The sequence below is a fragment of the Saccopteryx bilineata genome, chromosome 3, assembly GCF_036850765.1.
Source record: "Saccopteryx bilineata isolate mSacBil1 chromosome 3, mSacBil1_pri_phased_curated, whole genome shotgun sequence".
Taxonomy (NCBI): domain Eukaryota; kingdom Metazoa; phylum Chordata; class Mammalia; order Chiroptera; family Emballonuridae; genus Saccopteryx; species Saccopteryx bilineata.
The window spans coordinates 86,858,748-86,884,726 of record NC_089492.1 but is presented as its reverse complement, the minus strand read 5'-3'; the positions used below and the strand labels follow the sequence as shown (position 1 = coordinate 86,884,726).

At 44.7% G+C, this 25,979-nt stretch overlaps 1 protein-coding gene across 1 annotated transcript in view; it reads right to left on the bottom strand.

Annotated features, from left to right (window-relative positions):
• Window positions 1–17,822, bottom strand: part of PLB1 (phospholipase B1) — a 121,358-nt gene extending 103,536 nt beyond the window's left edge. The window contains exons 1-2 of the mRNA XM_066266803.1: window positions 17,676–17,822; window positions 820–881 (exon numbers count right to left, since the gene is read on the bottom strand). Of these exons, the coding sequence (XP_066122900.1) occupies window positions 820–881; window positions 17,676–17,730 (117 nt within the window). The 5' untranslated portion in view covers window positions 17,731–17,822. The remainder of the gene's footprint in view (window positions 1–819; window positions 882–17,675) is intronic.
• Window positions 17,823–25,979: the final 8,157 nt, after the last annotated feature.

Below are 25,979 nucleotides of genomic sequence, written 5' to 3'. Positions count from 1 at the left end.
GTTCCCACCTGATCGGTGTGTCCTAAGCCCAGAGGAGGGCCTGGGTGACCAGTGCCTGGGTCCTCAAGACCGCTTGGGCCTCCTCAGATGCTCATAGGAGTCCAGAGCAACCTCTGCATCTGAGTGTCCCATGAAAAGCTTTGGGAAGGGAGATCATGTTTCCTCCCCGGAACTGAGAGTGAAAGAAGAGATGTAACAAGTCCTTAAACAGTCATTTCATTCAACTTCTAACACTGATAAGAGGCCACAGAAACTTAACGCTTTTCTATATCAATTAGCCTATGGGAAAACTAGTGCCATTACAGGTCATTTCACTGCAATTACAAGAACCCATCAAGACATTGAGTGAATGAGGACTTGCTGTACTCCAACAGGGTAAAACATGCAATAAATGAGTTCCTTGACCACATCTCACTCTCATGAGAAGACACAAGTTAATCCTCTTGAATTACTGATTGCGGTAAGAGATAAAGTATTTACTCTCAACTCTTATCTTGTGGATGTTCTGGGAAGACCTTACCCAGATGCCTTCAGATAACTCATAGCATCAGCTTCAAGGTTCATAGAGATAACAAGCTCATTTATAAGTCTTTCCGGACACTTCTGGGAACCACCCTCCCGGTCTGTAGGAATGATGAGCCCCAAATTCCAGGAGATACAGGCGTTCTCCCTCTGCTCTGCCAGGCAGCCAGACTATGCCAGGCCAGGGGTGGGGGGCAGCCCTTTCCCTCCAGGAAGGAACCTGCCAACTTGTATCAAGACTTGGATTAACCCAGTGGAAGAGACCCGCCACCCCTTCCATGAGGACAAAGTCCTCACCTCTGACCATAGCTGTTCTTCCAGTGTATCCTCTCCAGGAAAGGTATGGATCTGGGTAGTCCCTAAAATAAAGCAAAAATAATTCAGGTTATTTAGCTGGAATTAACTCCCACCCAGATCTGTAAAATTCCTGCCCTTCCTCCCAGCCCTAGCTATGTGCCCTATCCAGTAACATGCCTTGTGTTAAGAAAGGCTAGATTCCATCTCTCCAACTATCACCTCCATTGTTTGGGACCTCATACTTCTGTTAATGCAGCCTATTAAAGTAGAATCCCCAGGTTAAAAATAAAAAATGTTATTTGGGAAGGGTGAGCGATAACCCTATGCACAGGTGCATCACTGCAGTTTCCTTTATTGGTTCCTTAGCAAAAAGCAGAACTCTCGAGGAGGGTCATGTTGGACAAATAACTGCTGTTGTTTGGGGAGCCAGGACAAAGCAGGAGAGGTGAAAGACATTCTGGAATAGTCTGATGAGTGATGTGATCTTAGGAGGAGAAGTCCTCATGGGATTCCCAGCAGCTCTGACTGGGTACAGTGGCTAGACAGGGGCTGTCTCAAGGGGTCTTGCTGAATGTAGGTGAAGGGGGAGAAAAGGCAGGTTGAGAGGCCACAAAGACAATATCCTCATCCCAACTTATTTTGAGCCAATCTTTTAAAACATTTTTTTACCTTTAAGAAATATAATTTGGCCCTGGCCAGTTGGCTCAGTGGTAGAGCGTCGGCCTGGCGTGCAGGAGGCCCGGGTTCAATTCCCGGCCAGGGCACACAGGAGAAGCGCCTATTTGCTTCTCCACCCCCCCCCCTCCTTCCTCTCTGTCTCTCTCTTCCCCTCCTGCAGCCAAGGCTCCATTGGAGCAAAGATGGCCTGGGCGCTGAGGATGGCTCTGTGGCCTCTGCCTCAGGTGCTAGGATGGCTCTGGATGCAACAGAGTAATGCCCCAGATGGGCAGAGCATCGCCCTCTGGTGGGCATGCTGGGTGGATCCCGGTTGGGCGCATGTGGGAGTCTATCTGACTGCCTCCCCGTTTCCAACTTCAGGAAAAAAAAAAAAAAGAAATATAATTTACATACAATGAAATAGACTCATTTTAAGTATACAAGTTAATGTGTTTTCCAATAAAACATTAACCTTTTAAATATACAAATAATAGTATAGTACAGTTAATAGAATTCTAAATAAAGACCCACAGTGCCACTACCCCTACAACCAAAAAAGATTTCATTTGTTGACACTCTCGGGTCCACCATCGGGCCCAATCAGGCACACTTCTCATTCAGTTGTAACCAATATGTATACAATTTTGCATCCTGCAAGCTCTCTTCAATGTTGTACCTTGAGTCTTTTTCATGGTGTTATGTAATCTTAATGCTTTACTTCAACAGCTTCATGACACATTAACGATACTGATGTGTAATCTACTGATATGTCATCTACTGATGCATAATCAGAGATCCAGGTCCCTGGCTTCCTCTGCCTTCTCCCCACCCAGTTTTCTGCTCTGGGTGCCATGTGAGACCCCAGACAGCACTCGGCCATGCCAAAGGGAGGCCTGACTTGGGGGAGAGGACTTACTTTCTTTTCCACCCCAGCCTTCCTCTGCAGCTTTACCTTTTGACCCTGAAAGTAACTCATCTGGAGTTGGATGAGGAGCAAGAGTGTATTTCCATGCTATGCCCACTGGGGGATCAGGCACTGGTTTCCATATTGGAGCTCATACAGGAGTGATGGCTGTAACCCACCCTGAGATTTGCTTCTGGATGTAAAGAGCCATATGAGAGGAAGGCATTGAGGTGTGGACAAGCACAGAGAACTGGAAAAGACCGGAGTACAGGGTTCATAACTGGAGGATGGGGGAGAAAAAGGGGCATAGATGAGGCTTCACAGACAGCAGATGGGCCGTGAAGTGGCAAATGCCAGGCTACTCCACGAGTATCAGTACCACGAAGAGATTAGTGTTAATGTGTATTTTAGGATGATCACCCCATTGGGAGGAGTGAGGTAGATGAATTAGCAGGGCAGGGATTTGAGACTATTTTGGTAATATTCTTTTCCAGCCACGATAAAAATCTATATGGTAGCCAACACTTATCTGCAAGTTCTATGCGCCAGGCACTGTTCTCAGCACTTACATGAAATAATTCATTAAATTCTAACAACCCTGTGAGCTAAATACTACAATATTATCACCACTTTATTGGTAAGGGCCCAGCAAAGTTAAGTGGCATGTTAAAGATGATACAGTTATCAAATGATGATGGCCGGATTTGACAACTGGCCTTTGACAACGGGTCGGCCTTCGTGGGCCATGCTCACGACCAGCAAGTGACAGCCTCACAGCTAGACCTAGAAACGTTTCCTGTGAAGGGCCAGCTAGTGACAAGTTTAGGTTCTGCAGACCATACGGTCTCCTTCACAATCACTCAGCTCTGCGGCTGTCATGTGAAAGCAACCACAGATGATACGTAAACAAATTAACTTTACTTATGGAGACTAAAGTTTGAATGTCATAAAATTTTCATGTGTCATGAGATACTCTTTTGTTTTTCCCAACTACTTAAAACGTAAGAGCCTTTGTGAATATCGCCAAACTGATTCTGAAATGGAAGAGCCAACAGAAAATTGAAGAACAGCAAAGGCAGAGGACTAGCACTCCAGAACGCCGAGACTCATGCTAAAGCTGCAGTAACATCAAGGCAGTGCGGTATTGGCAAAGGAACAGACAAACAGATCCATGGGATGGAATGGAGAGCCCAGAAAACCCACATTAAGAGAGTGAACTGATCTCTGACAAAAGAACAAAAGCCGTATGATGGAGAAAAGATGGTCTGCTCAGCAAATGGTGCTGGAACAACTAGACAACCACATGAAAAAAGAGTGAATCTAAAAATGTAGAAACCATTCTCAGCTCACGGGCCATACAAAATCAGGCGGGAGGCTGAATTTAGCCCATGGGGTCCTGTTTGCCAACTAAGGCCTGATCTAGATTGCAACAGAAAGGTCATCAAGCTGAACTGGGAGGGTGGCATCTCTGACCAGCATAGCCTTAGCCCCAGGGACCCTAGAGGGAACCCTGGGATCCACCTCTGGATTGCCAGGCTGGGTGCTGCTGCCACATGGCTTCACTGGACTCTGCCAGGACCTCCACAAAGGAACACAGATGTCAGAAGCCAACTCTCCCCTGGTCTTTGAGTGATGTCCCATTCGGCACCTCTAGTCCTCCGGGCTCCAAGTCTGAGAAATAAAAAATTGCTCCTCCAAAGAAAGCCATTGGTTCCCTGAAAACTCCCTGAAGTTTTCTTTAAAAAACTAAAGATGTTTATGTCAGCGAGTACAGTATATACTCAGAGCTCTACAAGATTTTTAAATGAAATAATATAAGCAGAAGATCTAGCCCAGTGCCTACACAAACTGCGTATTGAAACATGCTAATGTTGGTAAAAGGTGTTGTTGTTTTACCATCAAAACAATCCAGAGAGACAGATGGCATTATTAGTATAATTTTATAGCACTGAAAGTTTAAAATTCTCTTTAGAGAGGCAGAGCTGACTCTAGTTCTAAAAGGTTTTAAAGGGGTTCAAAGAGGCTATTTCTGAAGACAGTTGATGGATTTCTTCATTTTTTTCCTGCAACTGTTCTGGATTTTGCTGGGCCTTATTTTTCCTCTGCAGAAATTCGATTATACATTTTCACTTTGCGGGAGGGGGGGAATGGTGAGGGAGGAGGAGGGAGAGGAAGAAGGGGAGAGAGAGAGAGAGAGACAAAAAGAGGGAAAGAGAGGGAGGGAGAGGTGAGGAGAGGGAGGGGTGGGAGGAGGGGGCTTGAGAAAGACCATTTGCTGAGAGTTCTAAGAGCAGCAAGAATTTGAGGGGTCCACAGCCAAAGAGAAGAAAAGCGAATTTTTGAAACCACCCTACCCAACATTGGATGCTGCTTTTACCCATGAAGCATTTGTCAAATCAGAGGCAACAGGTATCAGCAGGGAGGAGGCTCATGTGCTGGGCAGAGCTTCAGGTGGTTCCCTGGATGTGGGAAAGCACTGGTGTTCAGTGCCATCAAGGAGGAGGGGCTGTGGCAAACGTCCCAGGCTTTCGGCTGGAACCTAAAAGAGCGAACCCCTTGGAGTAGGGATAAACTTGAAACAGACCAGCCTCCAAAAAGACTGAAGTCCAGCCTTTTTTGTTTGTTTGAGGTTTTTATTTTTTAAGTTTGCAATTAAAGTTTGCATTCAGTACTATCCCGTATTAGTTTCAGCTGCACAGCACAGTGGTGAGAAAATCATGTACTTTACAGAGTGGCCCCCCTACTATTTCAAGTACCCACTTGGCCCAATACATAGTCATTACGGCATTTTTTTACTATTTCCTTGTGCTGTAATTTACATCCCCATGACTATTTTGTAGCTACCAATTTGTACTTCTTAATCCCTTCACCTTTTTCACCCACCTCCCAACTCTCCTCCCCTCTGCCAACTGTCAGCCATTTCTCTGTATTTATGAGTCAGTTTCTATTGTGTTTGTTTGCCTTTTCCTTTAGATTCCACTTATAAGTGAAATCATATGATATTTGTCTTTGTCTGACTTATTTCACTTAGCACAATACCCTCTACGTCCATCCATGCTGTTCCGAGAGGTGAGATTTCCTTCTTTTTCATTGCCAAGTTGTATTCCATTGTGCACATTTATTTCAGTCTGATTCTGGACTAGATTAAGGGGATCTGCCTCGACTAACTGCCTGAGTGTTCAGAGGAAGAGAGCACCACCCAAAATGTGAAATTATCTTTCTACTTGTTCATAGATGATGCCTGTAATTTAATGTTTAAAAATTACCAAGAGATAGTACAAAATAAACAAAAACCAAGAGCAGAAAAGAAAGAAAGAAAAGAAAAGAACGAAAGAGAAAGAAAGAAACCCAAAGACAGTAGACAGTGGAAAATAGTGGGCTGATATGGGAATAAAAGAGCAATAACTGCAGTTTTGTTAGCCAGATGTTGTTTTCTCTGTTTATGGTAGAGGTGAACCAAGCAGGTATTTAAAAGGGAAACCAAGGCAATGAGAAGGGCTGAGATATGATCTTCACATCTTCTGGGCTGACTGGAAAGCTAAGTATGTGGCAGAGAATCCTGAAAGAGCCCCATGTAAAATTAAGGAGAAACTGAAGAACTGGCTGCAACTTTGTGTTTATTTTCCAACTTATTCACCTACCAATAAACAGAGCCTTACCAACTCTAGGTGTCTGAGCACAACCTCTGTCCAAATCACTGGCTGATCACTACACCATGCAGACCCAGGCATGACCCCCTAGGATTCCAGGTTTAAGAAATAAACACAAGAAATAAAACACTAAGCAAAGACATTCATGGCTGCATACTGTGAGGGAGACAGATTCCATAGTTTAAGTCTAAGCAATTTACTAAGAAATAAACCAATCACTCTCAGAAAAATAAAGCACAATCCAGAATTTCTAAATTTATCAAATATGTCTGGTTATCAACCAAAAGTTACTAGGCATGCCTCAAACCCAAAAAGTTAGTCTTGTACTCAGGAAAAAAAGCAGTGAATGAAAACTGTTCTGATTGGGCTCAGATGTTGAATTTTGCAAGCTAAGTCTTCAAAGCCACTATTACATGTGTGTGTATTTATATATATTTATTCAAAGAATTAAATAATCTATGTTTAAAGACTATATAAAAACATTTACACTAAAGACTCAATAAATAGAAGGGGTCTCTGTCTTCTTTTATGTATTTATGTAGTTATAATATGTATTTATAATAAATTCCAGAGTTGAAAAGTACAATAACGGAAAGATTCACTAGATGGGCTCAGCAACAGACTTAAAATAGCAGAAAAAGAATCTATAAACTTAAAGATAGATCCATAGAAAGTATCTTTCTGAAAAATACAAGGAAAAAAGACTGAGGGAAAATAAACAGGTCCTCAGAGATCCACCTACACTGTCCAGCATATAAACAATACATACAGGTAATGAGTCCCGAAAGAGTCAGAGAGAAAGAGGCAAAAGAGATTTAAAGAGATAACGACTGAAAAGTTATTCACATTTGATGACAAATATTGAGCCACAGATAGAAGAAGCTGGGGGAAAAAAAACTTTAGGTAGGAAAAACACAGAGAATTTTACCAAGACACATCGACAATAATAATTGATTTGTCCAGGGATCGTTCTAAAGCCAAGGGGAATACATCTTGAAAATAGCAGAAGAAAAAAGAACTTTGTACACACACAAGCCAACATTATGATTAATGGTTGACTCACCATCAAAAAAACAATGGAGGCCAGAAGACAGTGGAATGACACAGCAAAACGCTCAGAGGAAAGTGGTTCCAGGGAGAAGCATAGAAATGTAAGAAGGAATGAAGCACAGGAAGAATAAAAATGTAGGTAAATTTAAAATAATATTGACTACAAAAAAACCAGAAGCCAGCCAACTATGGCCCATAGGTCAACTCTGCCCACAATGTTATTCTTGTGTGGCTCTCTACATAAGAATGGCTTTTATACCTTTAAAGGGTTTTGGGAAAAAACAAAGAAGAATATGTAATAGAGACCATATATGATCCAAAAACCCTAAAATTTGGCTCTTTATAAAAAAAGCTTGCCATCACCAATAGAAATAATAAAAAACACTGTAGTGTGGAGTTTAAAATCTATGTAACATATTGCTGTGTGGGCAGAGTTGGCTGGAGTAAATGGAAGACACCAATGTTCGACTTTAATAAGTCAAGGGTGCATGTTGTCATCTTAAATGCCAAAATAACAAAAATGTATAACCATCAAGCTAATGTTGGGCAGGGTAGTGAAACTGAAACAAAAAATAAATGAAATAAAGGAGGAAAGATCATAGAACAGGTGAGACACTGAAAGTGTTAAATAGTCAGATATCATATCTAAAAACAGAAAAAAAAAAACAGAAAAAAGACACAACACTGAGAGGAGGTGTATGAGAACTTCCTTCAGTATCTAAAGAGTTGGGTGCCAGGAGAACTAGCCTGGTTTCTTGTGACCCCCTCTAAACCAGGACTGGCCCAGTGGACACAGGCTGTCCCTGGGTAGAATAGCTAGAGCTACCTGAATGAGAATGGGCCACCAGGGCACTGGTGCAAGCAAAGGCTGGGATCACGGCAGCCATGTGGCGCGCCTACCCCGCAGATGTTAAGAGTTTAGACACCCTTGGTCTAGTCAATCTCTCTATGCTTTCATTTCCTAACCTATAAGATGAGATTGATAATACCAGCCTCATGGGGTTGCCTATATGAATTAAATGCATGTAAACACAAAGCACAGTATCTGACACATGGCAAAGGTGCAGTCGTTGGTAGTTATGATTATTATAATTTCCTATCAGAGAGATGGTTAGCAAAGACCATTGTTCAGACCCTTCCAGGCTCCACAGTCTGGGATTTCCTCATAAAACTGCCGAGTTTATGTTCAGAAGATCTGAATCTTCCATGATAACTGATGGCTCTGGGGTGTCACAATCCACCTGAAATCTAAACGTGAAATGTCCAGACCTGAAGGCCCACGTGGAAACTTCGGACCTCTCAGTACCACCCCACCGAGTCCTGGAGTGGCACGGGCCCTCACTCTGGTTCTCTGCTTTCCACCAGGTGAATGGGGAGAGAGTCTCTTGCCTATTCCCTCAGCACCCTGAAGCATTGTAGAAAAAATTGTCCAGGTACTTGTGACATGGATGAAGCCCAGTCACAGAATCCCAAGGGAATTCTTCGGGTTTGAAAGGCTGCTATAACCTCAAGCCCATGGATCTATGAAAGGCTTAGAAATCACTGAAGAAAAAAAAAATCCCACCTCAATAAGGTCCATAAGGGGGGGAAAACATGTACCTTTCCATCCTGATGGGAATGAGAGAGGACAGCTGTGCACACTCTGGGAAACAGGCTTGGCTGAGATCAGTCATCCATGTGGACACGGCTGTTACTACGAGGGCCCAGAGCTGACAAAGGGCCGTTAGAGCACTGGCCTTGACTGGGTGAAGTCACACACGAGTCTCCCTCAGGAAAGGACCTTCTGGAGCAGTGAGTCTCAACCCCATGACGCAGGGACAGATTTGACTGGCCTCAGCTGGGAGCTGGGTGTGCTGGGAACCAGCAGTTTTTGAAAGCCCCTTTGAGTATTGTTCAGATACTTTTGAGTTTGAAAGCCCCAATTCCTCAGAGAAACCTAAAGTGCGTTAGCCCAACAAATGGCTAGGGAGGGGCACGTAAGGTGGTTTCAAAAATAACATTAAAACAGCTGGTGCCCTCTTTATTTATAGATTTCCTTTATGTTTTTCTACTTATACTGTGTCTTCAGCACGATTGTCCACCGCGGGCTGTACCTTGAGGAAAGACAGCCACGTTGTGACCTTGATCAAGTGCTACTCTCTCTGCACTTTGACTTCCTCATCAATAAAATGGGGGTAAGACCGCTGTCCCTGCCTTCTTCACGGGGCTGTTGTGAAGATCAGAGAAGAGGCGAGAGCTGTACATGCGCGAGGGTGACTCATCTCCCGGGAGGAAAGCACGGTGCCTGCCCTGGGCAAGGGGAGGCCTGTCAAGGCCGACACAGGTGGAATTAAAGCCACTCTTGAGTGTACACTAAATTCTTGGGCTCTTTGAAAAGTGTATAATGTCCTCACAGCAACCCCGAAGAGTAGGTAGAAGCAGGATTTCTGTTGCCGATGGCATTTTTTACAAGCTTGGAGAGAATAGGTGGCTTCCCCCAGCCCACACAGACCAGGGTCAGGGGCCTCTGCATCCACTAAGCAGCAAGCCATCCTGGTGAGCTGGGAAGCGGAGGGTCCAGGTCAGCCAGTGTTTGTCCCCTGAACTGTTTTGAACTGTAAGCCACTGGGGTTTAGCTGTCACCCCTGCAGCACCTCATTCCTGTTCACACCCAGGGCCTGAGGGATGCAGCCGGTGACCTGTGAGCAGGCACGGCACGTGACAATCTGTGGTTGCTGAGTCAGAAGGCACGAGTCACACCTGGCTGCAGCTCCAGCACCAGAATACTCGGTGCCCTGAGGGACACGGGATGGCAGCTTGGGGAGTCACATGCCATGGCCAGCGGGCGGTGACACTGAGGGCCAGGGAACCTTTCTGGGGTAGCTAGTTTGACCTCTGAATATTTGCCTTAGAATCCTGGAATGGCCAAGGTGGAACAATCTTTGGGGTCACTCATTTAATAGCTCTTAAAACTGAGACCCAGAGAGGTTAGCAAACTTGCCAAAGACCATTCAGCAAATTACTAAAAGGGCCACATGTGGAGCTCAATTCTCATGAACCTACTCTGGTGCGTTTTCCTCGAGATCAAGGTCTTTGCAAAAGCAGGTTATAAAAAGGCTTATCAGTATCTATACTGTTCTATAGCCCCAGTTCCCAGCATAAGGAAATGTATTCTGTCGCCATGTCTACCAGACCAATACTGTCAGCTGTTCTTGTCCATCAGCCCATCTAGATTTATCATTGGCACACCAATGAATGATACAGGGTTAACACTGTCACAGCCTTTGGGTAGACATAGCCTCTAGTCTGATGAAATTATAAGAAACATTAGAGATGATTTGGAAAGTCAGAAGCCACCATTCTCTAAATACTCCACAGGGAGATACCACCACCCCTTACAGGTTCCATTCCAGCCAGGAACCAGTGTGCCCTCACGGCTTCACCTGCTGGGGCCCACCCAACATCCAACATCCAATATCCAACATCCATACCCTGTGCCTCTAGACAGGGAAGAAGGCTGTGGGAGCATCCTAACAGGAGAGATCATATTCAAAGTTGGCTAGAGTTTTGCTGTTGACTGACTTTATGACCTCAGACAAGAGATGCCTTGCTGGACAACTGATTCAGAGTCAGGAAGGAATGAAGAAGAGGGCTCCCTGGTGAGAGTAAATGGTGGCACCTTGGCAGTGGCCAGCTGGGGCCAATCATCCTGCTCTGACATCCTCCATGACCACATCCGGCTTGCAGCCTTTCTTCAGCCCTCTTGGGCCAGAACTTTAAAGGGGATCAGAGACCCTCAGAGCTGGAGGGGGCATTAGTGATGATTAGGAGCTCCAACTGGAAGGGAATCTCAGGGAACTGTGTGGGGGCCACATGATGTCCCCCACCAGGAAGGTCACCTTCCATAGACAGCTGGGAATTTCTGGGGTTAAGAAGGGAGTGCTATTTCTCACTGAGATACAAGAATGCAAGAGGAAACTGTTGCCTGGGGTAGAAGAAAAGCACATGGCCTTCCCGGAGCCCAGAAAACGCCCTGCTGGGCCTCTCTCAGGAGCCAGGCACACTGATTAACCGGTGTGCTGTCTCCTTTGACTCAGGACCGTCTGAAGCTAGAAGACACATTTAAATTAAATCATTTCAGAAGTCTCTTCAAGCCAAAAGACACCATGATCATCTCCATTGTTCTTGTCTTGGGATTTCAAAATTCCACTTTATCTAACTCATCACCTCCCGCCACCAAGCCTGCACTCCAGATCCGGCCTGCTCCCTGCTCCCTGCTCCCTGAGCCCCGTGTGGAGACCCCCTTTGCCTTTGCTGTGCTGCTCCCCCCACTGCATGTCCCCCTGTTCCCCTGTGTTTCTCATTCCCCGCCCCCTTCAGCGCTCAGTCGAGTTTCACCTCCCACATGAAACTTCCTCGGCCCACGTTCCTCTCAGTTCTCTGAATCCTGTTGCTTTTATTACAACTCCTTGCACCTATTTTGGTCCTTAATTCTTCTCCAGTGATTTTATGCAGATTAGCTCTCTCTCCCTAGGGGGTACCTTACATTTGGCTTATTACCTACCAGCCAGGCTCAGCCTAACTCCAGTTCCTAGAAGGGTGCTCAGACAGTTGACTGACAGCTGCAAAAATGCAACTTGATGAAAATGATTGACAATAAAGTCCTAAAAATTGACAAGATACAGACGACATTCCAGGAAGGCAGGACGCCTGAGCTTCTAGAGAAAATCTCATGCCAGGGCTCAATGCCAGACATAAGTGTGTGAGCGGAGTGGGGGTGGGGGGCCGCCAACGAGGTGTATGACTCGAGCAAGTCCCCTCCCCTCGCTTGTCAATAACTGGGAGGACTTGAGCCACCAGAAGTTCTCCCAGGTCGCTTTCTACTCCTATTTGGAAAGACAGTATTTCTAGAAGGCCGGCTGGCAACCTCCAGGAAGGGCTTTGGGTGTTTGTAAAGGGAACATTGACTAGCTGTTCTTGTTCTAGTAATAAGAAAGATACTTTCTCCTCTCAGGATGAGTTCACCCAGCTCTCACTGTTAGCTTTGCAATGACAGGCCTGGCACGGGGCATCACCAAAGTATGACAATGTCCTGGAGAATGTCTGACCCATTCCAGGAAAACAAAGTTCAGGTGAAAGTTGTATTTTCTTAGATACAGTGATTTCTTGCCAACTTGCTTTTGCCAGTTGCAGTTATGAGATCACAGTGTTTCAGTTGTATAAACCCAGACTTTCAGAGCAGAAATCTGTTTTTCCTATGTGCTGTTTGTTGGTTTGAAAGCTTAAATAAAAGGCTGGTTGTGATTCTTTCCTCCCTAGGGCTGGATGGTAATGCAGGGTGGTGGTCAAAGGTCCCAGTCTCAGGACTCAGCCTCAGGACTGAATTCTGGCTCTTGTACTTATTAGCTGGATGACCTTGGGCAAGCTATTTAATTTCTGAGACTCATTTTTCTCATCTGTAAAATGGGAATAATAGTATATCTCTCTTATAGGAAAGCTGTTATATATGTATAGTGCTTAACATGGGGTTTAGCTGTTCTAGCAAACTTAACACCATGAGCATAGTTTGAAATGTTCCTTGAATGGTAATGTCCCCAGTGCCTGACAGAATGAAATTTATATAGGCTCTGAAGACCAACATTTTTATCCTAGTCCTCAAAGAATCTCACAAATAATTTTTTTAAGGTGTCTGAACAGCTCACAATAAAAGAAATAATAATAACCAAGCAGATGGGCGAAGGTACCAAACAAGGTATCTAAGAACAAATATTAGTGGGGAAAAAATGCAGCCGAAACCGATCAGAGACTTTGTGTACTGAAATTATCAGACAAAACTTATAAAACTGGTTTTTTTTTTTTTAAAAAAAAGATAAACTTGAGGGTATTTGTAAGAACACTAAATTATTTTTACAAAGCAACATTGCAAATTTGGTAAATAACAACGTAAATTACATTGGAAAAATACAGTCAGTTTTCAAAACCTTCAGTGATCTTGAAATCTTCAGGTTTAACAGCAAATTGGACACAGCTGAAAGAGCGAGTCAACCAGGACGTGTGTCCTATCGATTACTTAGCACGGAGCACAGAAAGACCAGAGGACGCGGACGCTGAAGAGAGGCTGAGAGACGCGGTATATAAAGTAAGGAAACCAAACAAACACTTCAGGATATGTTGTAAAGTGAAAAAAAAAATCAAGATGCCAAAAAATAAGGTATATAGTAGGTTATCTTTGTACAAAAAAGAAAAGAATAAGAGTATATCTTTGTAAAAAGAAACATGGAAAGGAATGAAAATACTGAAATTGGTTACCTGCAGGGGTGGGTGGGAACAAAACAGAAAGGCTGAGGGGGGGACAGGACTCCTCTGAGTTTATCTTCTCAGGTGGTGTTTATGTTTGAACCATGTTAATGCATTATATATTCAAAAAATAAAGTAAAATATACAAGAACGAGAGAAACCTTATAACTGAATGCAAACAGACAACCGTATGTCAAAGAGAGAACATAACCACACACACACACACACATACACACACAAATAAAAAGAAGAAAAAATTAATCTATGCGATATTTTTAAACAAATTATTTTGTTTCTACACCCTGAATAGGGTATAGCCTAGGGACAAAAAATAGGAGAGAAATTTTTAACTTTGTTGGTTGTTGGTGGTGTTATTGCTGTAATAATGCCAATATTATGGTATACGTATCATAGGGTTTGAGAAATGAATGCATTTATTAATATTTTATAAACCTGGTTTGCACTGTGGGAGGACAGTACAAACCTGGAATGGAGGAAGGAGAAAAAAGGCTAGTTCTAACTAAAATTAGAGATGTCTGTAGAAATTCACTTCTTTAAAAAAAAAAAGAAAACTATTTCTTAGCTCTACCCACTGAGAGGGCTTAGACATAATGACACTCCGGCAGCAATGAATACCCTTAGTACCCAGTTCTTGGTTTCTAAATAAAATGCCCTACCAATGAGAACCCTGAAGAAATGGGTAATTACACGGTTGAGATAGAAAAAGATACAAGATTAGCCTGAAATAGCTTGTTCTATAAAGTTTAAAAAATACTTAAAATTGATGGGGACACAGTAGTCAGCTTAAAGGAGCTCTCTCATTGGCCAAATCTGTAATAACTTGAGTATCCAAATAAATAATAATGGGGCTGGAGTATAACACGCTGGTTAAGAAAAGAAGCTATAAGCCCATTTTATATTTAAAAAAAACACAAAACAAAACATGCAATGAGTGAAAAAAGAACCTTCTTTTATGGAGGAATTCCAAATAGCAATATTAGAAGGGGTGATAGACATTTGAAAATCACCATTTTATACTAATCGTGATAATTCAGGCAAGAATCATCAGTGGATGCTAAAAACCATTGGGTATAAGAACAATTATAGGGGATCAAGCATCTCCTACAGATAAAGTATAAATCACATGGGGGAAGGTACCTTACAAGGGAGAAATTTGGCAGACACCATCATAACCAAGTTATTGAATTTGACATTACCAGATAGGGTATTTACCGACATCAAGTGTATCCCCTAAGGTGACACAGCTAGGAAGCAACATTATCTATGTTACATTTCTGCCCAAAGAGTTTGATCTGATTCTAGCAATAAAGAAACTACTATTTGTACAAATCCAAGTTGAAGTGTACACAACAAAATCCAGCCTAAAATTTTCAAGGACACAAAACAAACAAAATGGCTCAAGAACTGCTCTTGACTGAAGATTTTAAGGAGGCAGGACAAGTAAACGCAATGTGTCATCTTTGGTCAATCTAATAAGCAGTGACTGAAAAAAATAATAAGTCAACTAACTTATTAACTAATTTATCACATTAGCAGATTAAGTACATCATACAATCATCTTAATAAGCACAGAAAATATTAAATAAAATTCAACATCCACTTACGATTTTTAGAAAACCTCTTAGAACATTAGGAATGAAATAAAATTTTTCCAGTTTCATAAAGAGCGTCTAGAGAAAAACCAATGGCAAATATCATACTTTTTGACAAAACATCAAAACACTTTTTTTTTTGAACCTGAGAATAAGATAAGAATACCTCCAACCATCATTGTTGTGAAAAACTGTTGTGAGGACACCAGCTAGCGCAGTAAGGCCAAAGCTAGGAAAGGGGCCCAGATTGGAAAGAGAGCGACCGAGCTGTCATTACGGGCAGGACCGTGTACATAGAAAACCCAAAAGAAAACACAGATAACTTGTAAAATGTATGAGTTTAACTGAGTTCAATACATTGAAAAATCAGTTTTATTTCTAGATACCATTAACAAACACTTTCAAAATAAAAATTTAAAAATCTGTTTACCATACAACAAAAATCATATATCTAAGCATAACTAACAAAACATATGCAAGACCTGAACAGAGCAAACAATCAAACTCTGAGAGGCATCAAAGAAGATCTGAGTACGTGCTCATGGTTTGGAAAACTCAATAGTGTAAAGATCTTTATTTTCCTCAACTTGGTTCATAGAGTTCAAAACAATTTCTATCACAATCCCAAGATTTTGGGTGGGGGGGTAGAAATTAACCCAATGATAGTAAAATTTATAGGAAAGTTTCAAGCTAAGTCACTCCTTAGAAAGAAAAAATAGACTTGTTTTTCTAAATAACAAAACTTACTATAAAGCTACAGAGTAAGCTAACGTGCTGTTGGCACAGGGATAGACCAATGGTCTAATGAAGCAAAACAGTTTGAAAGAGATGCAAGCACAAAGGAACCTTTTATATATGAAGGGAGGTGGCTTTTTAGAGCACTTCAACAAATGGTGCTGAGACAACTAGCTATCTGCATGAAAAATATATATAATTGGGTTTCTCTTTTATACTAGTCACAAATGCCAATTCCAGATATATTAAAGACTCAAAAGAGAAAATCAAATTTATAAAGTTTTTAGAAGGACGTATAGGATCATACCTTCATGACTCCAAGGAAGAAGAGGAGTTTTCAGACAAGAAGCAAAGAACACAAACCATCAAGGACAGGTGAAAAACTTTGGAGGCAGAGGGACAGAATACAATACACAACCAGACAATAGCCAGGCCGTAGGTGACTCTGACCCACCCCCACATACCCCACTGCCTGCCAGGACTCCCAGCACCGCCCCTGTAGCAACCAGCCTAGAGGTCAGGACTTGGTCCATGACTGCAGCTTCCCTACTTTTGTCCCTGCTTCCAACTCAGGACCAGCCAGAGAAAGCCAGATGCGGTTCCCCAAATGAATCACTTGAGAGCCTAGCTTCTAGTTAGGCGGCCTCCAGCTTCCATGGCAACAGCCTCCAGCCAGAGCACAGCGGAAGCCTCCCCCTCTTCACTCTCAAGCTTCCCACTCCCCCACCTGCCATGGAGTCTCCACCCAACACCAGTTTCCATGGTTGACTCCCTTGCTCTGAATAGCCTCCGTTTTTCTCATTTGGGTGGTCTTCATTTTTCCCCCCAAATTAAGGAATTTGCTCATCTAAAGTCTCCTTAAAGAGAGCGGAAAGGCAAGCTGAGAGTGTACAACAGCTGTCACACTTATCACCAACAAAGAGCAAGTATACATACAGCCTGTATGAAAAACTCCTAAAAAAAATCAATGAAAAAAGGACAAACCCATAGAAAAATGGGAACCAAGCTTGAACAGGTACTTTATGAAAGAGGAATTCAAATGATCAACAAACACTTTTTTAAAAAGCACCTTAGCCTCATTAACAATTAGAAAAATGCAATCACCGTAAGCAATAGGTATAACAGGCATTATTGTACCCCCCTCCTCAGCCCCCACCCACTTGCAGCCCGCACCTCAATCCTCCCTACCTTGCACACACACACATCCCGACTCAGGGAGTGACTGGCTTGTCTCAGGTAAACAGCAGAAAGGGGCTTGGCCCAGGCTTCTGTCCCATACCTCCTTCTTTCCCTCTGTGGCCTCCAGGGCAACTGCTTTTCCACCCGGGACCCAGGCCTCTCATTTGGAAAAGCTAAAATATTCTCTTTAAGGCCCTCCTTGGTTTAAAAGATTCTGCCTTTCTAAACAAAGAGAGGAGGGGAGAGCCGGGAGTAGAATGGAGGAGGGCAGCTAGGGACTGTGGCAGAGGCACCTGCTTCTAATGCGGGCGTCAGGAGAACCCTCAGCCCTGCCTGGGAGCTCACGCTTTTCCATCAGGGTCGAGAGCACTAGAAAATATGGGCAATCCTTTAGGACTTGTCATCCTGAAACCTGCCTTCCTCTGTCCTTTTAGCAAAAACAAAACCCATAAATGGAATGATCAAAATGTGCTTAGCATTAGTATTTCCATGCTAGGATGAGGAAAAAATTAAGGTTCAGGGAGGGGGCCCTTGCTGCAGACCACACAGCACAGAGAGCTAGAATCTGGAGCTCTGTAACTCCCTACACTTCTGGCTTTTATTCCCCACCATAGAGCTGCCTCCGGTCCCTTCTCACCAATCCCAAGACCTGCCTCTGGTGCACAGCCCTGGACACTTAACTGCAGCATTCTAGCCTGCTTGGGCCTGACCTGTGTATTTTGTGCTTATGAAAAGGACACATTCCTCTCCCAAGCTCCAGGCCTCAGCAGGCTGACCCAGGGAAAGACTCACCTTGCCCCAGAAGCAGCAGCAGCCCCAGGAGGAAAACGTGTGGCTGTGGTCCCATACCAGAGCTCTGCAGGTGTCGCTGGCCTCAGATGAACCGTTTCCGCAGATGGATGGACTGTCACTGTTTCTCCTTTTATGCTCCTCTGTTGTCTGATAGTGCACCTGTCATAAATTTTACTGTGTTCACCTTTGCAAGGGGGCAATGGCCGGCTGTAAATGATAAATATTAACATTTAGGCAGAAGATTTCTTGAGGTGGATGAGTCAAAGATGGGTAGCATGTTCTAGACAGAGGCACCAAAGACCAGGCTCACACATTTCCTTCATATGACCTCCCAGGAAGGTGGGTGCCCAGAAATTGCCACTGCTGGGGACTGGTCTGCTGGGAGCTGCTTGGGGCTGGAAATACCAGGTGCTGGACTGGAATCCCAGATCGGCAAAGTCATGAGAACTTGGGTGTGTCCCTTAACGTGGCCTGAGCTTCTCAGCAGTAAGCTATGGAAATAAAAGCCATGAATGGAGCGAAGTTACTTTGTATCAACTGTCAACCATGAAGCCACTTCCAAGTGTGAGATCTCCTAGTGTGACATGTGTTCCCACGGTGTCTCAGGAGTGCTGCTGGGTACCCTGGTCTCCATGATGCAGAGAGGTTTGTGTCTGTTGTTCCCTACCCCCTACCACCTCAAAGCATGGGTGGCCGGGAGTGTGGCCTGAAGTGCACACCACGTATCTATTGTCTGCATGTTGAATTGAGAGACACAAGCCAGAGGTGAGCCATGGAACTCATTAGTCAGCATCAGCAGTTTCCTCTGGGCCGACTCAGCCGGAATGCTGGCCCGGGTCTAAACTGGACTTTAAAGTCTAGGCGACAAAATACCCTTGGGGGTGAAATTTAAATTTTCCCCACAAATATCAAGGAGCAAATGCCTATGGTTAATATGAACAAATATATTTAAATCACCCTTGCACTTGGCCACCCTGATGGCAGCAAGGCCAGAAGCCTGCCTTCTGAGATCTAGCTAGGAGTCCGAAGCTGGTTTCTATTACCCAACCTCCGATTTTATCTGCTGACATGTTTCTCATATGTTTAAAATTACAGTTATGGCTTGGCTGTCTTGAGTATAAAGTGAAGACTAAGTGGGCAGCCCTTTGTTCCCCACTCCCTAATATTAAGATTTTATTTCCTTTCTTATCTGCTCAGGAAAATGTGACTTGTAGGTGACCACTGATTTAGCCATGACAAAGGTTCACCTTCAGAGCAGCACAGAGGACTCTGGTCACACCAGGAGTGTGTGGGCACTGGTACAACTAGCCCCATTGGCCATCAGCTGGTCTCAAAGCCTGGCAGACAGCAGCACACAGAGAAGGAAGAAGAAAATATCCCCAAGGCAAGGTCTGCAGGGGCCAATTGGGCATAGAGCTCCTGAGCATCCGACACTTATTTTCAGTAAATTGGTTACAAGCTCAACAAGAAACCTTTGGCCATGCTTTGGCCAGCTGGAGGTGGGGACAGAGGCATGATGGGAAATGAGCAGAAATAGCCTGGCTCTACAAGCCATACATTTCTCTGAATGATCGCCAGGCCTCCCTGGGCTGGCAGACACCAAACTAACCTCTTTTACATTTAGGAAAATGACTTAAAAACATTTTTAACCTTTGTGAGACATTTTGAAATTTCCTCTTAGATATAAGGAATCTTTGAGTTCTCTCAATGTATCAAGAAATCCTCATCAGCCTGACCAGGTGGTGGCACAATAGATAGAGCGTCGGACTGGGATGCGGAGGACCCAACTTCAAGACCCTGAAGTCGCCAGCTTGAGCGCGGACTTATCTGGTTTGAGCAAGGCTCACCAGCTTGAGGCCAAGGTTGCTGGCTCAAGCAAGCGGTCACTCAGTCTGCTGTAGCCCCCCAGTCAAGGCACATATGAGAAATCAATCAATGAATAACTAAGGAGCCGCAATGAAGAATTGATGTTTCTCATCTCTCTCCCTTCCTGTCTGTCTGTTCCTATCTGTCTCTCTCTCTGACTCTCTCTGTCTCCGCCACACAAAAAAAAAAAAAAAAAAGAAAAGAAAAAAGAAATCTTCATCAGCTGTGCGGCAGTAGGGAGATAACATCCTGTGGGCACTCTATCAGGCACGGTGGTGGGCTCATTACATGTGTTAGCTTAATTAGCATCTATTTATTGTGAGATCTCTTATCAGCTATAAAAACAAGGGGGAAAACACTAGTCAAAAGCCAGAGACAAGCTCCACCATTTGTTTGTAAACTTTTCTTCTCTGATTTTTGCTACTAAAGTGTCCTGCAAGGACAAGTTCTAGAGAGAAGATGCTTCATTTCCATTTTTAGCCACAATCAGTAAATGTTCTTGTTGGGGAAAGCACAGGCCCACAAAATCAGATCTTTTAGGGTCCAAGCCTTGCTTTTGTCCAACAATCCACAAGGGGGTGCTAGACCAAGCATGTGGATTAAAGCAGAGCTGGCCTTAGAAGAATATTTTCAAACTGGGGATTACCTATAATCCATTACCATCCCATGAATTTAATTTGGTGAATGATCAGCCCACTTTTTAAAAATTAATAGAATACAAAATATCCAAGGGCATTGCATTTAGTAAGGGTAAGTAATGTTTTGGGAAACTGGTTTTTTAGCTACATGTCGTGATGCAACATGTATTTCTTAATATGAATCACAGTTTAAAAAAAAAATGAAAACCTACTTCAGGGAGTAGTAGATAAGATCCACAAAGAAATCCTAGACTCTGAGAAAAAGAAAACAGGTTTGTTTTTCCCTCTAGGTAAAAGATGCAGCTGTACCAAATTCCCTTGTGCTAGGAGCTAGAAGCAATGCCTGCGGTTAGCTCTGGGCCTGGGAAAGAAAGAAGACATCAAATTCGTAATGGTTGTGAGCAGAGAGTGAGTGAAATGGTCCTCTTCCTTCAACAAGAAAAACCTAGTCCCTGGCTCCTGGGTGAGCTCTGCCAAGGTGGTGGAAGTGTGTGCCAATGGCCCATCACCTAGGACAGTGCCCATTGGTGCCTTGTTTATGGAAGATGCACAGCTGAAAGAGGGAGAGAACACACCAGACTGTGGAAGGGATGGAGCCACTGTACTGTCTGTCTCAGGATAATGTGCCCTGAAGCCAGTAATGCCCTGAGAATTGAATGCCCCAAGCTTTGGCTTTTCCAAAGTACCTACTGGCTCTCAGCACAACAGAGACTTGTGTGACTGACTCACTTCTTCTGCACGTATTGGGTGGGCTTCCTGAGGGTAACGGTGGACCTTTCTCTTCCTCCCATCTTGGTACCCCCAGGACTCTTCCCCACCAGAGAGCATATAGCTAGGTGTCTTGCACATACAAGGCCCTCATTAAATCTTCATTCATTGGTTGAGTACTGTCTAGAGCAGGGGTTCCCAAACTACGGCCCGCGGGCCGCATGCAGCCCCCTGAGGCCATTTATCTGGCCCCCTCCGCACTTCCGGAAGGGGCACCTCTTTCATTGGTGGTTAGTGAGAGGAGCATAATTCCCACTGAAATACTGGTCAGTTTGTTGATTTAAATTTACTTGTTCTTTATTTTAAATATTGTATTTGTTCCTGTTTTGTTTTTTTTACTTTAAAATAAGATATGTGCAGTGTGCATAAGGATTTGTTCCTAGTTTTTTTTATAGTCCGGCCCTCCAACGGTCTGAGGGACAGTGAACTGGCCCCCTGTGTAAAAAGTTTGGGGACCCCTGGTCTAGAGGCAAAGAGCCAACTGGTTTAACCAAGCCTGTGTTCTCCAAGACCCTTCCCAGTCACAGAAGGAAAAAGGAGGCATGGATTAGGAATCTCCAAACTCGAACGTTACCCAGTGTTCCTGTGTATACACAACACAACACCTGTGTGTACACACTCATACAAAACATTAGCAGATACAAGTAACTGGGCTTATTTAGTTTCCCTTAGGCAGAGGCTTTGTTTATAATCAATATACAAAAGATAAGAAGCATTTGATTAAGGAGTGAAAAAGAGACAAACTGAAGAAGAAATCAGTGATGTATGTTTATAAAAAATATCCAAATATCACAGAAAAAAAGAGAAAAAAAAATGATGGGACAAATTGCAATAGCCACGCACTCCATGAGACCTGTCCGCCTTGTCCTCACTGTGTCCCCAGCAGCTAGCACACTGCCCATTCTAGCAGCTATTCATTAAACATTGGAATGTAAATCAATCAATACATGAAAGGAAAGAGACCAAGACCACTATAAAAATACCAGCTCAACAGAACAGAATAGCAAAGACAAAAGGAATACAAATTATGTTTTAGGATGGAAAACTAAGGAAAAAGAGAGAGGCACGTTACCCCAATACCATGAAACGTGATGGAAAAAAACGCTGGAGAAGCAACAGAGCTCACAGCTCTTCCCCAAGAAATGAATAAGAATATCTGCCCCTTTAGTGGTCTTCAACCCTGACTGCATATTGGAATCATGAGATTCCATTAGGCTTTTAAGACAAATACCTGTGCCTGGGCTTCACTTTCAGACATTCTGAATTAATTGGTCTAGGGTGGGAATGGGCACCAGCTTGAAGGGGCATGCAGGCGGGGGTGGGGGGGCTGCCCTGCTGTCGAGACACAGACCCTACGTTAACAGACACCAACATAAAGCCCAGGGCCCACTTCTCCGTCCTGAGAAGGGGGGTCCCATGGAGAGAGGCCGGCATGGCCAGTAGGCACTGGTGTACAGGAGGAGCTCTTCCCTGGATCTTCCAGACCTGAGATTTCACAAGATGGGGCTCATGAAGTGCTCCAGGAGAGGGGTGGTGAGAGTATTCTGCCCACCAGGGGTTCCCAAGGGAACTTCTGCTGTGTGGCTCATCCTTCCCTTACTCAATCCCCTTTGCATCCAGTCGGGAAGAGCTGTGATCTGTTCTTCAAATCCAAAGGGAATAACCAAAGTCTCCCAGTCTTTCCCAGGAACCTCACGTACCTCGAAACTTGCTGGCAGGCTGCTGGCTTCCACAGCCCCAGCCACCACATGCGTCCGGGCCTGCATTCAGAGCAGACTTCCTACCCCAGAAGGCTTCTCCCAGCCTAGGGGTCCGGGGAAGGAAGAGAGCCTCCCTACTGCAGCTGGGGACTTCCCTCCATCCACACTGCTGTCCAGGATGGGGCCCTGGGCCTCTGGCTGTGGGGCAGGGGATTACTGTGGCATAGCGTCACCAGTTGGGCCTTCAGCACCCCCTACACACTGCACATGCTGTTATTAACTTCAGCAATGATGATGACGAGCACATGTGTTTGCTCTGCTGGCTTCAGAGCAGGCCTGTTTATCTTTGAGGGCACCGCCTAAGGTGAGGGCTGCCCTGCCCCAAGGCCCTGATGCAGATGGGCCTGCTGGGCCAGGCTGGGTCAAGGGAACAGATCTGATCTGAGCTCCAGCCATCAGGACAGCAGGCAGGATGGGGCAGGGCACTGAGGAGCTTTGTCCCGTGGGGTTCTGTTTCCCAGAGAGTGCCCATGTGCCCTGTCTCTGGGCACTGCTGGCTGAGCCTACCTGCCTGCCCCTTTCTCCCTTCCCGGGTTCAGGAAGAAGGGCTTTGTTCAGCTCTGGAGGGTAAGCACCCAGAATAGAACACCTAAGGAAGAGGACTTTCCAAATCCATGCTTTCTCCATTCCAATCCACGCACGTTTTTGCACAGTACAACATTTCTGAACAGACTGCCGTGTGATTCACAGACATGTTTAGAAATTTGCCCCGATCACAAGGAAGCAGGTGGTGAAGGAGGGTTTCTGATGCCAGGTTTTCTGCTCCAAAGGCAAGTTCTCTTTAACACCAAGACACAATACTTTCTTTACTTTTGATAGTACCTGTTTGTTCCTGAATTGACCCTAGAGGCCCCCCCCAAAGACATGTGTGACCAGACACATGTGGGGACATGCACCTTAATCACAGGATCTCCAGATATGGTTGGCATCTGGGCGTGGTCTCTGCGACCCCAGATGGCTCCCAGTCACTTTCTTCTCTGCTTCTGGGAGCTACCTTGAGCCATGTTTCCAACTGCTCCTCTCTGTTGGTGTTGAGACCCATGTTTTCTCAGCCAGAGTGCAGCTCCAAGCTCTCACCTGGATTCCTGGACCAATCCCTCCAGGCTGGCTGCCCAGCCCTGCACCCAGCCCAAGGGCAGCCTTTTACAATACCTTCTACTCTCGTCTCCACCCGCCTCGGTGTGGCTTCTGCTCCCATCACTCTACCAGACATACTTTAAGGACAACAATTTGGACAATAATGTCCTCAGACCTCCTCTCGCTTCACATCTCAGCAGCATCTGACCGGTGACTTCTCCCCCTATTCTTGGGACATTCCGTCCTTGGCCTCCCTGCTCCCAGTTCCCTGGTTTCCTCTCCAGCTGTTCTTTCTCAGCCTCCTTTGCCAGCTCCCCCAGTGTTGCTGGAGCGCCCCGGGACTCTGGCCGGGACCCTGGCCTGGACCCTCCTTTCCCTCTGTCTCCGCAGGTGATCCCTCATGCCCCCATGGCTTCATTTCAAATCTGTGCGTCAATGATTCCTACATTTCAATTTCCTGCCAGCCCTCTCTTCCAACCTTCAAGCCTCATAAACTCATTCATTGACTCAACATCTCTACTTTGATGCTTCTCAGGCATCTCACACTCAAGGAGTTAAGAACTGAAGGTAGGATCTTCCCCACTTGTTTGCACCCCTATAGGAAGGGCTACGGACAGATCCAGGAATGACCCTTTAAAACTCCCTCTCCTCAGCCCCAGCAGATCATCAGATGCTGAAGCCTGTCAAGTCTGTATCCTAAATCACCTGATGAAGTCACTCACCATTCACCATTTCCACCTCCCCAAACTGGGCCCAGGCTGCCATCTTGGCTTCCCCGAATGGCTGCCCCATATCTACTCCTGCTTATTCCAATCCATTTTTTTTCACATGGCAGCTTGAATGATCTTTTCAAAGAGGAAACCCAATGTCACACCTTTGTATAAGACCCTTCAACAGCTTCCCACTGCCTGTGGACAAAGCCCAGCCGTCTTAGTATGGCTCATGGGCTTTGCACAACCTCCTCCCCTCCAGCCTCAGGCTCCGTCCCCCGCTTCCCTCTGACCCCAGGCTCACTGGGCTCCTTGCACTTCCTTGAACATAGCCTTTTATGCCACCTCAGCACCTTAACACCCGCTATGCCCTCTGCCTGGAGCTCTCAGGCTACACCTATGTCCATCCTATCTCTTGGCCTCACTAATTCTCCTTCCAGACTCAGTTGAAATATTTCATAATTATGAAATGCTTTCAGAGACAACCAAAGTGTCCTTCAATACAGGTTTAGATAAAGGAGATGTGGTACATATATATAAATACTATGGAATACTACTCAGCCATAAGAAATGATGCCATATTGCCATTTACGACAACATAGATGGACCTTGAGAATATTATACTGAGTGAAACAAGTAAATCAGAGAAAGCAAAGAACTATGTGATTTCACACATAGGTGGGAGACTCATGGACATAGATAAAAGTGAAGTGGTTACAGGGGGAGTGGGGGAGGTGGAGGGAAAGGTGTAAAGAGGGATAAATATAAGGTGATGGAAAATGATTTGACTTTGGGTGATGGGTATACAACATAATCAATAGTTCAAATGTTACAGAAATGTTTACCTGAAACCTATGTACTCTTATTGATCGATGTCAGCCTGTTCAATTTAATTTTCTAAATAAATTTTAAAAAGAAAGAAATGCTTTCTCTAGCCCAATCAATGTAAGGCCCTGTCTCATGTTCCCCGGGCCTTCTGTGCTTCTTGTCCAATACTCAGCACACTTGTACCTGCTTGTCAAATCTATCCTGTCTGTCTGACCATGAGCAAGGACCAAGTGGTCCACTGCTGTGTCCCCAGCACTCAACACAGAGCCTGATATCAGCAGGAGCTCAGCAATTGCTATAAGGAAGAAGACACCCAGCCTTGCTCCTCCGGGGCCCCTGGTGATCAGAGCAAGTCGTTCCTCACAGTGGACTAACTCCTCCTGCCTTCTCTGTAGCTCCATTACATTGCTTACTTCATCTTGTCAGGTATCAGAAAATTGTTCAATTGGAGCTGTCTCCTTGGCTGGAAAGGGTGTGGCCCATGCTTCATTCATCTGTGTAACTCCCTAACACAGTGGCTTTGCATACCGTAGGAAATTGTGTCCCAAGATTTGCACTCAAGAACAACACATTGCTGCACAAAGAAGGAGCCTTGCATAGCCTCTGCCTGGCCCAGATGTCCTCTTACATCCCTCAGTGTTGAGAAACCTCTTAAAA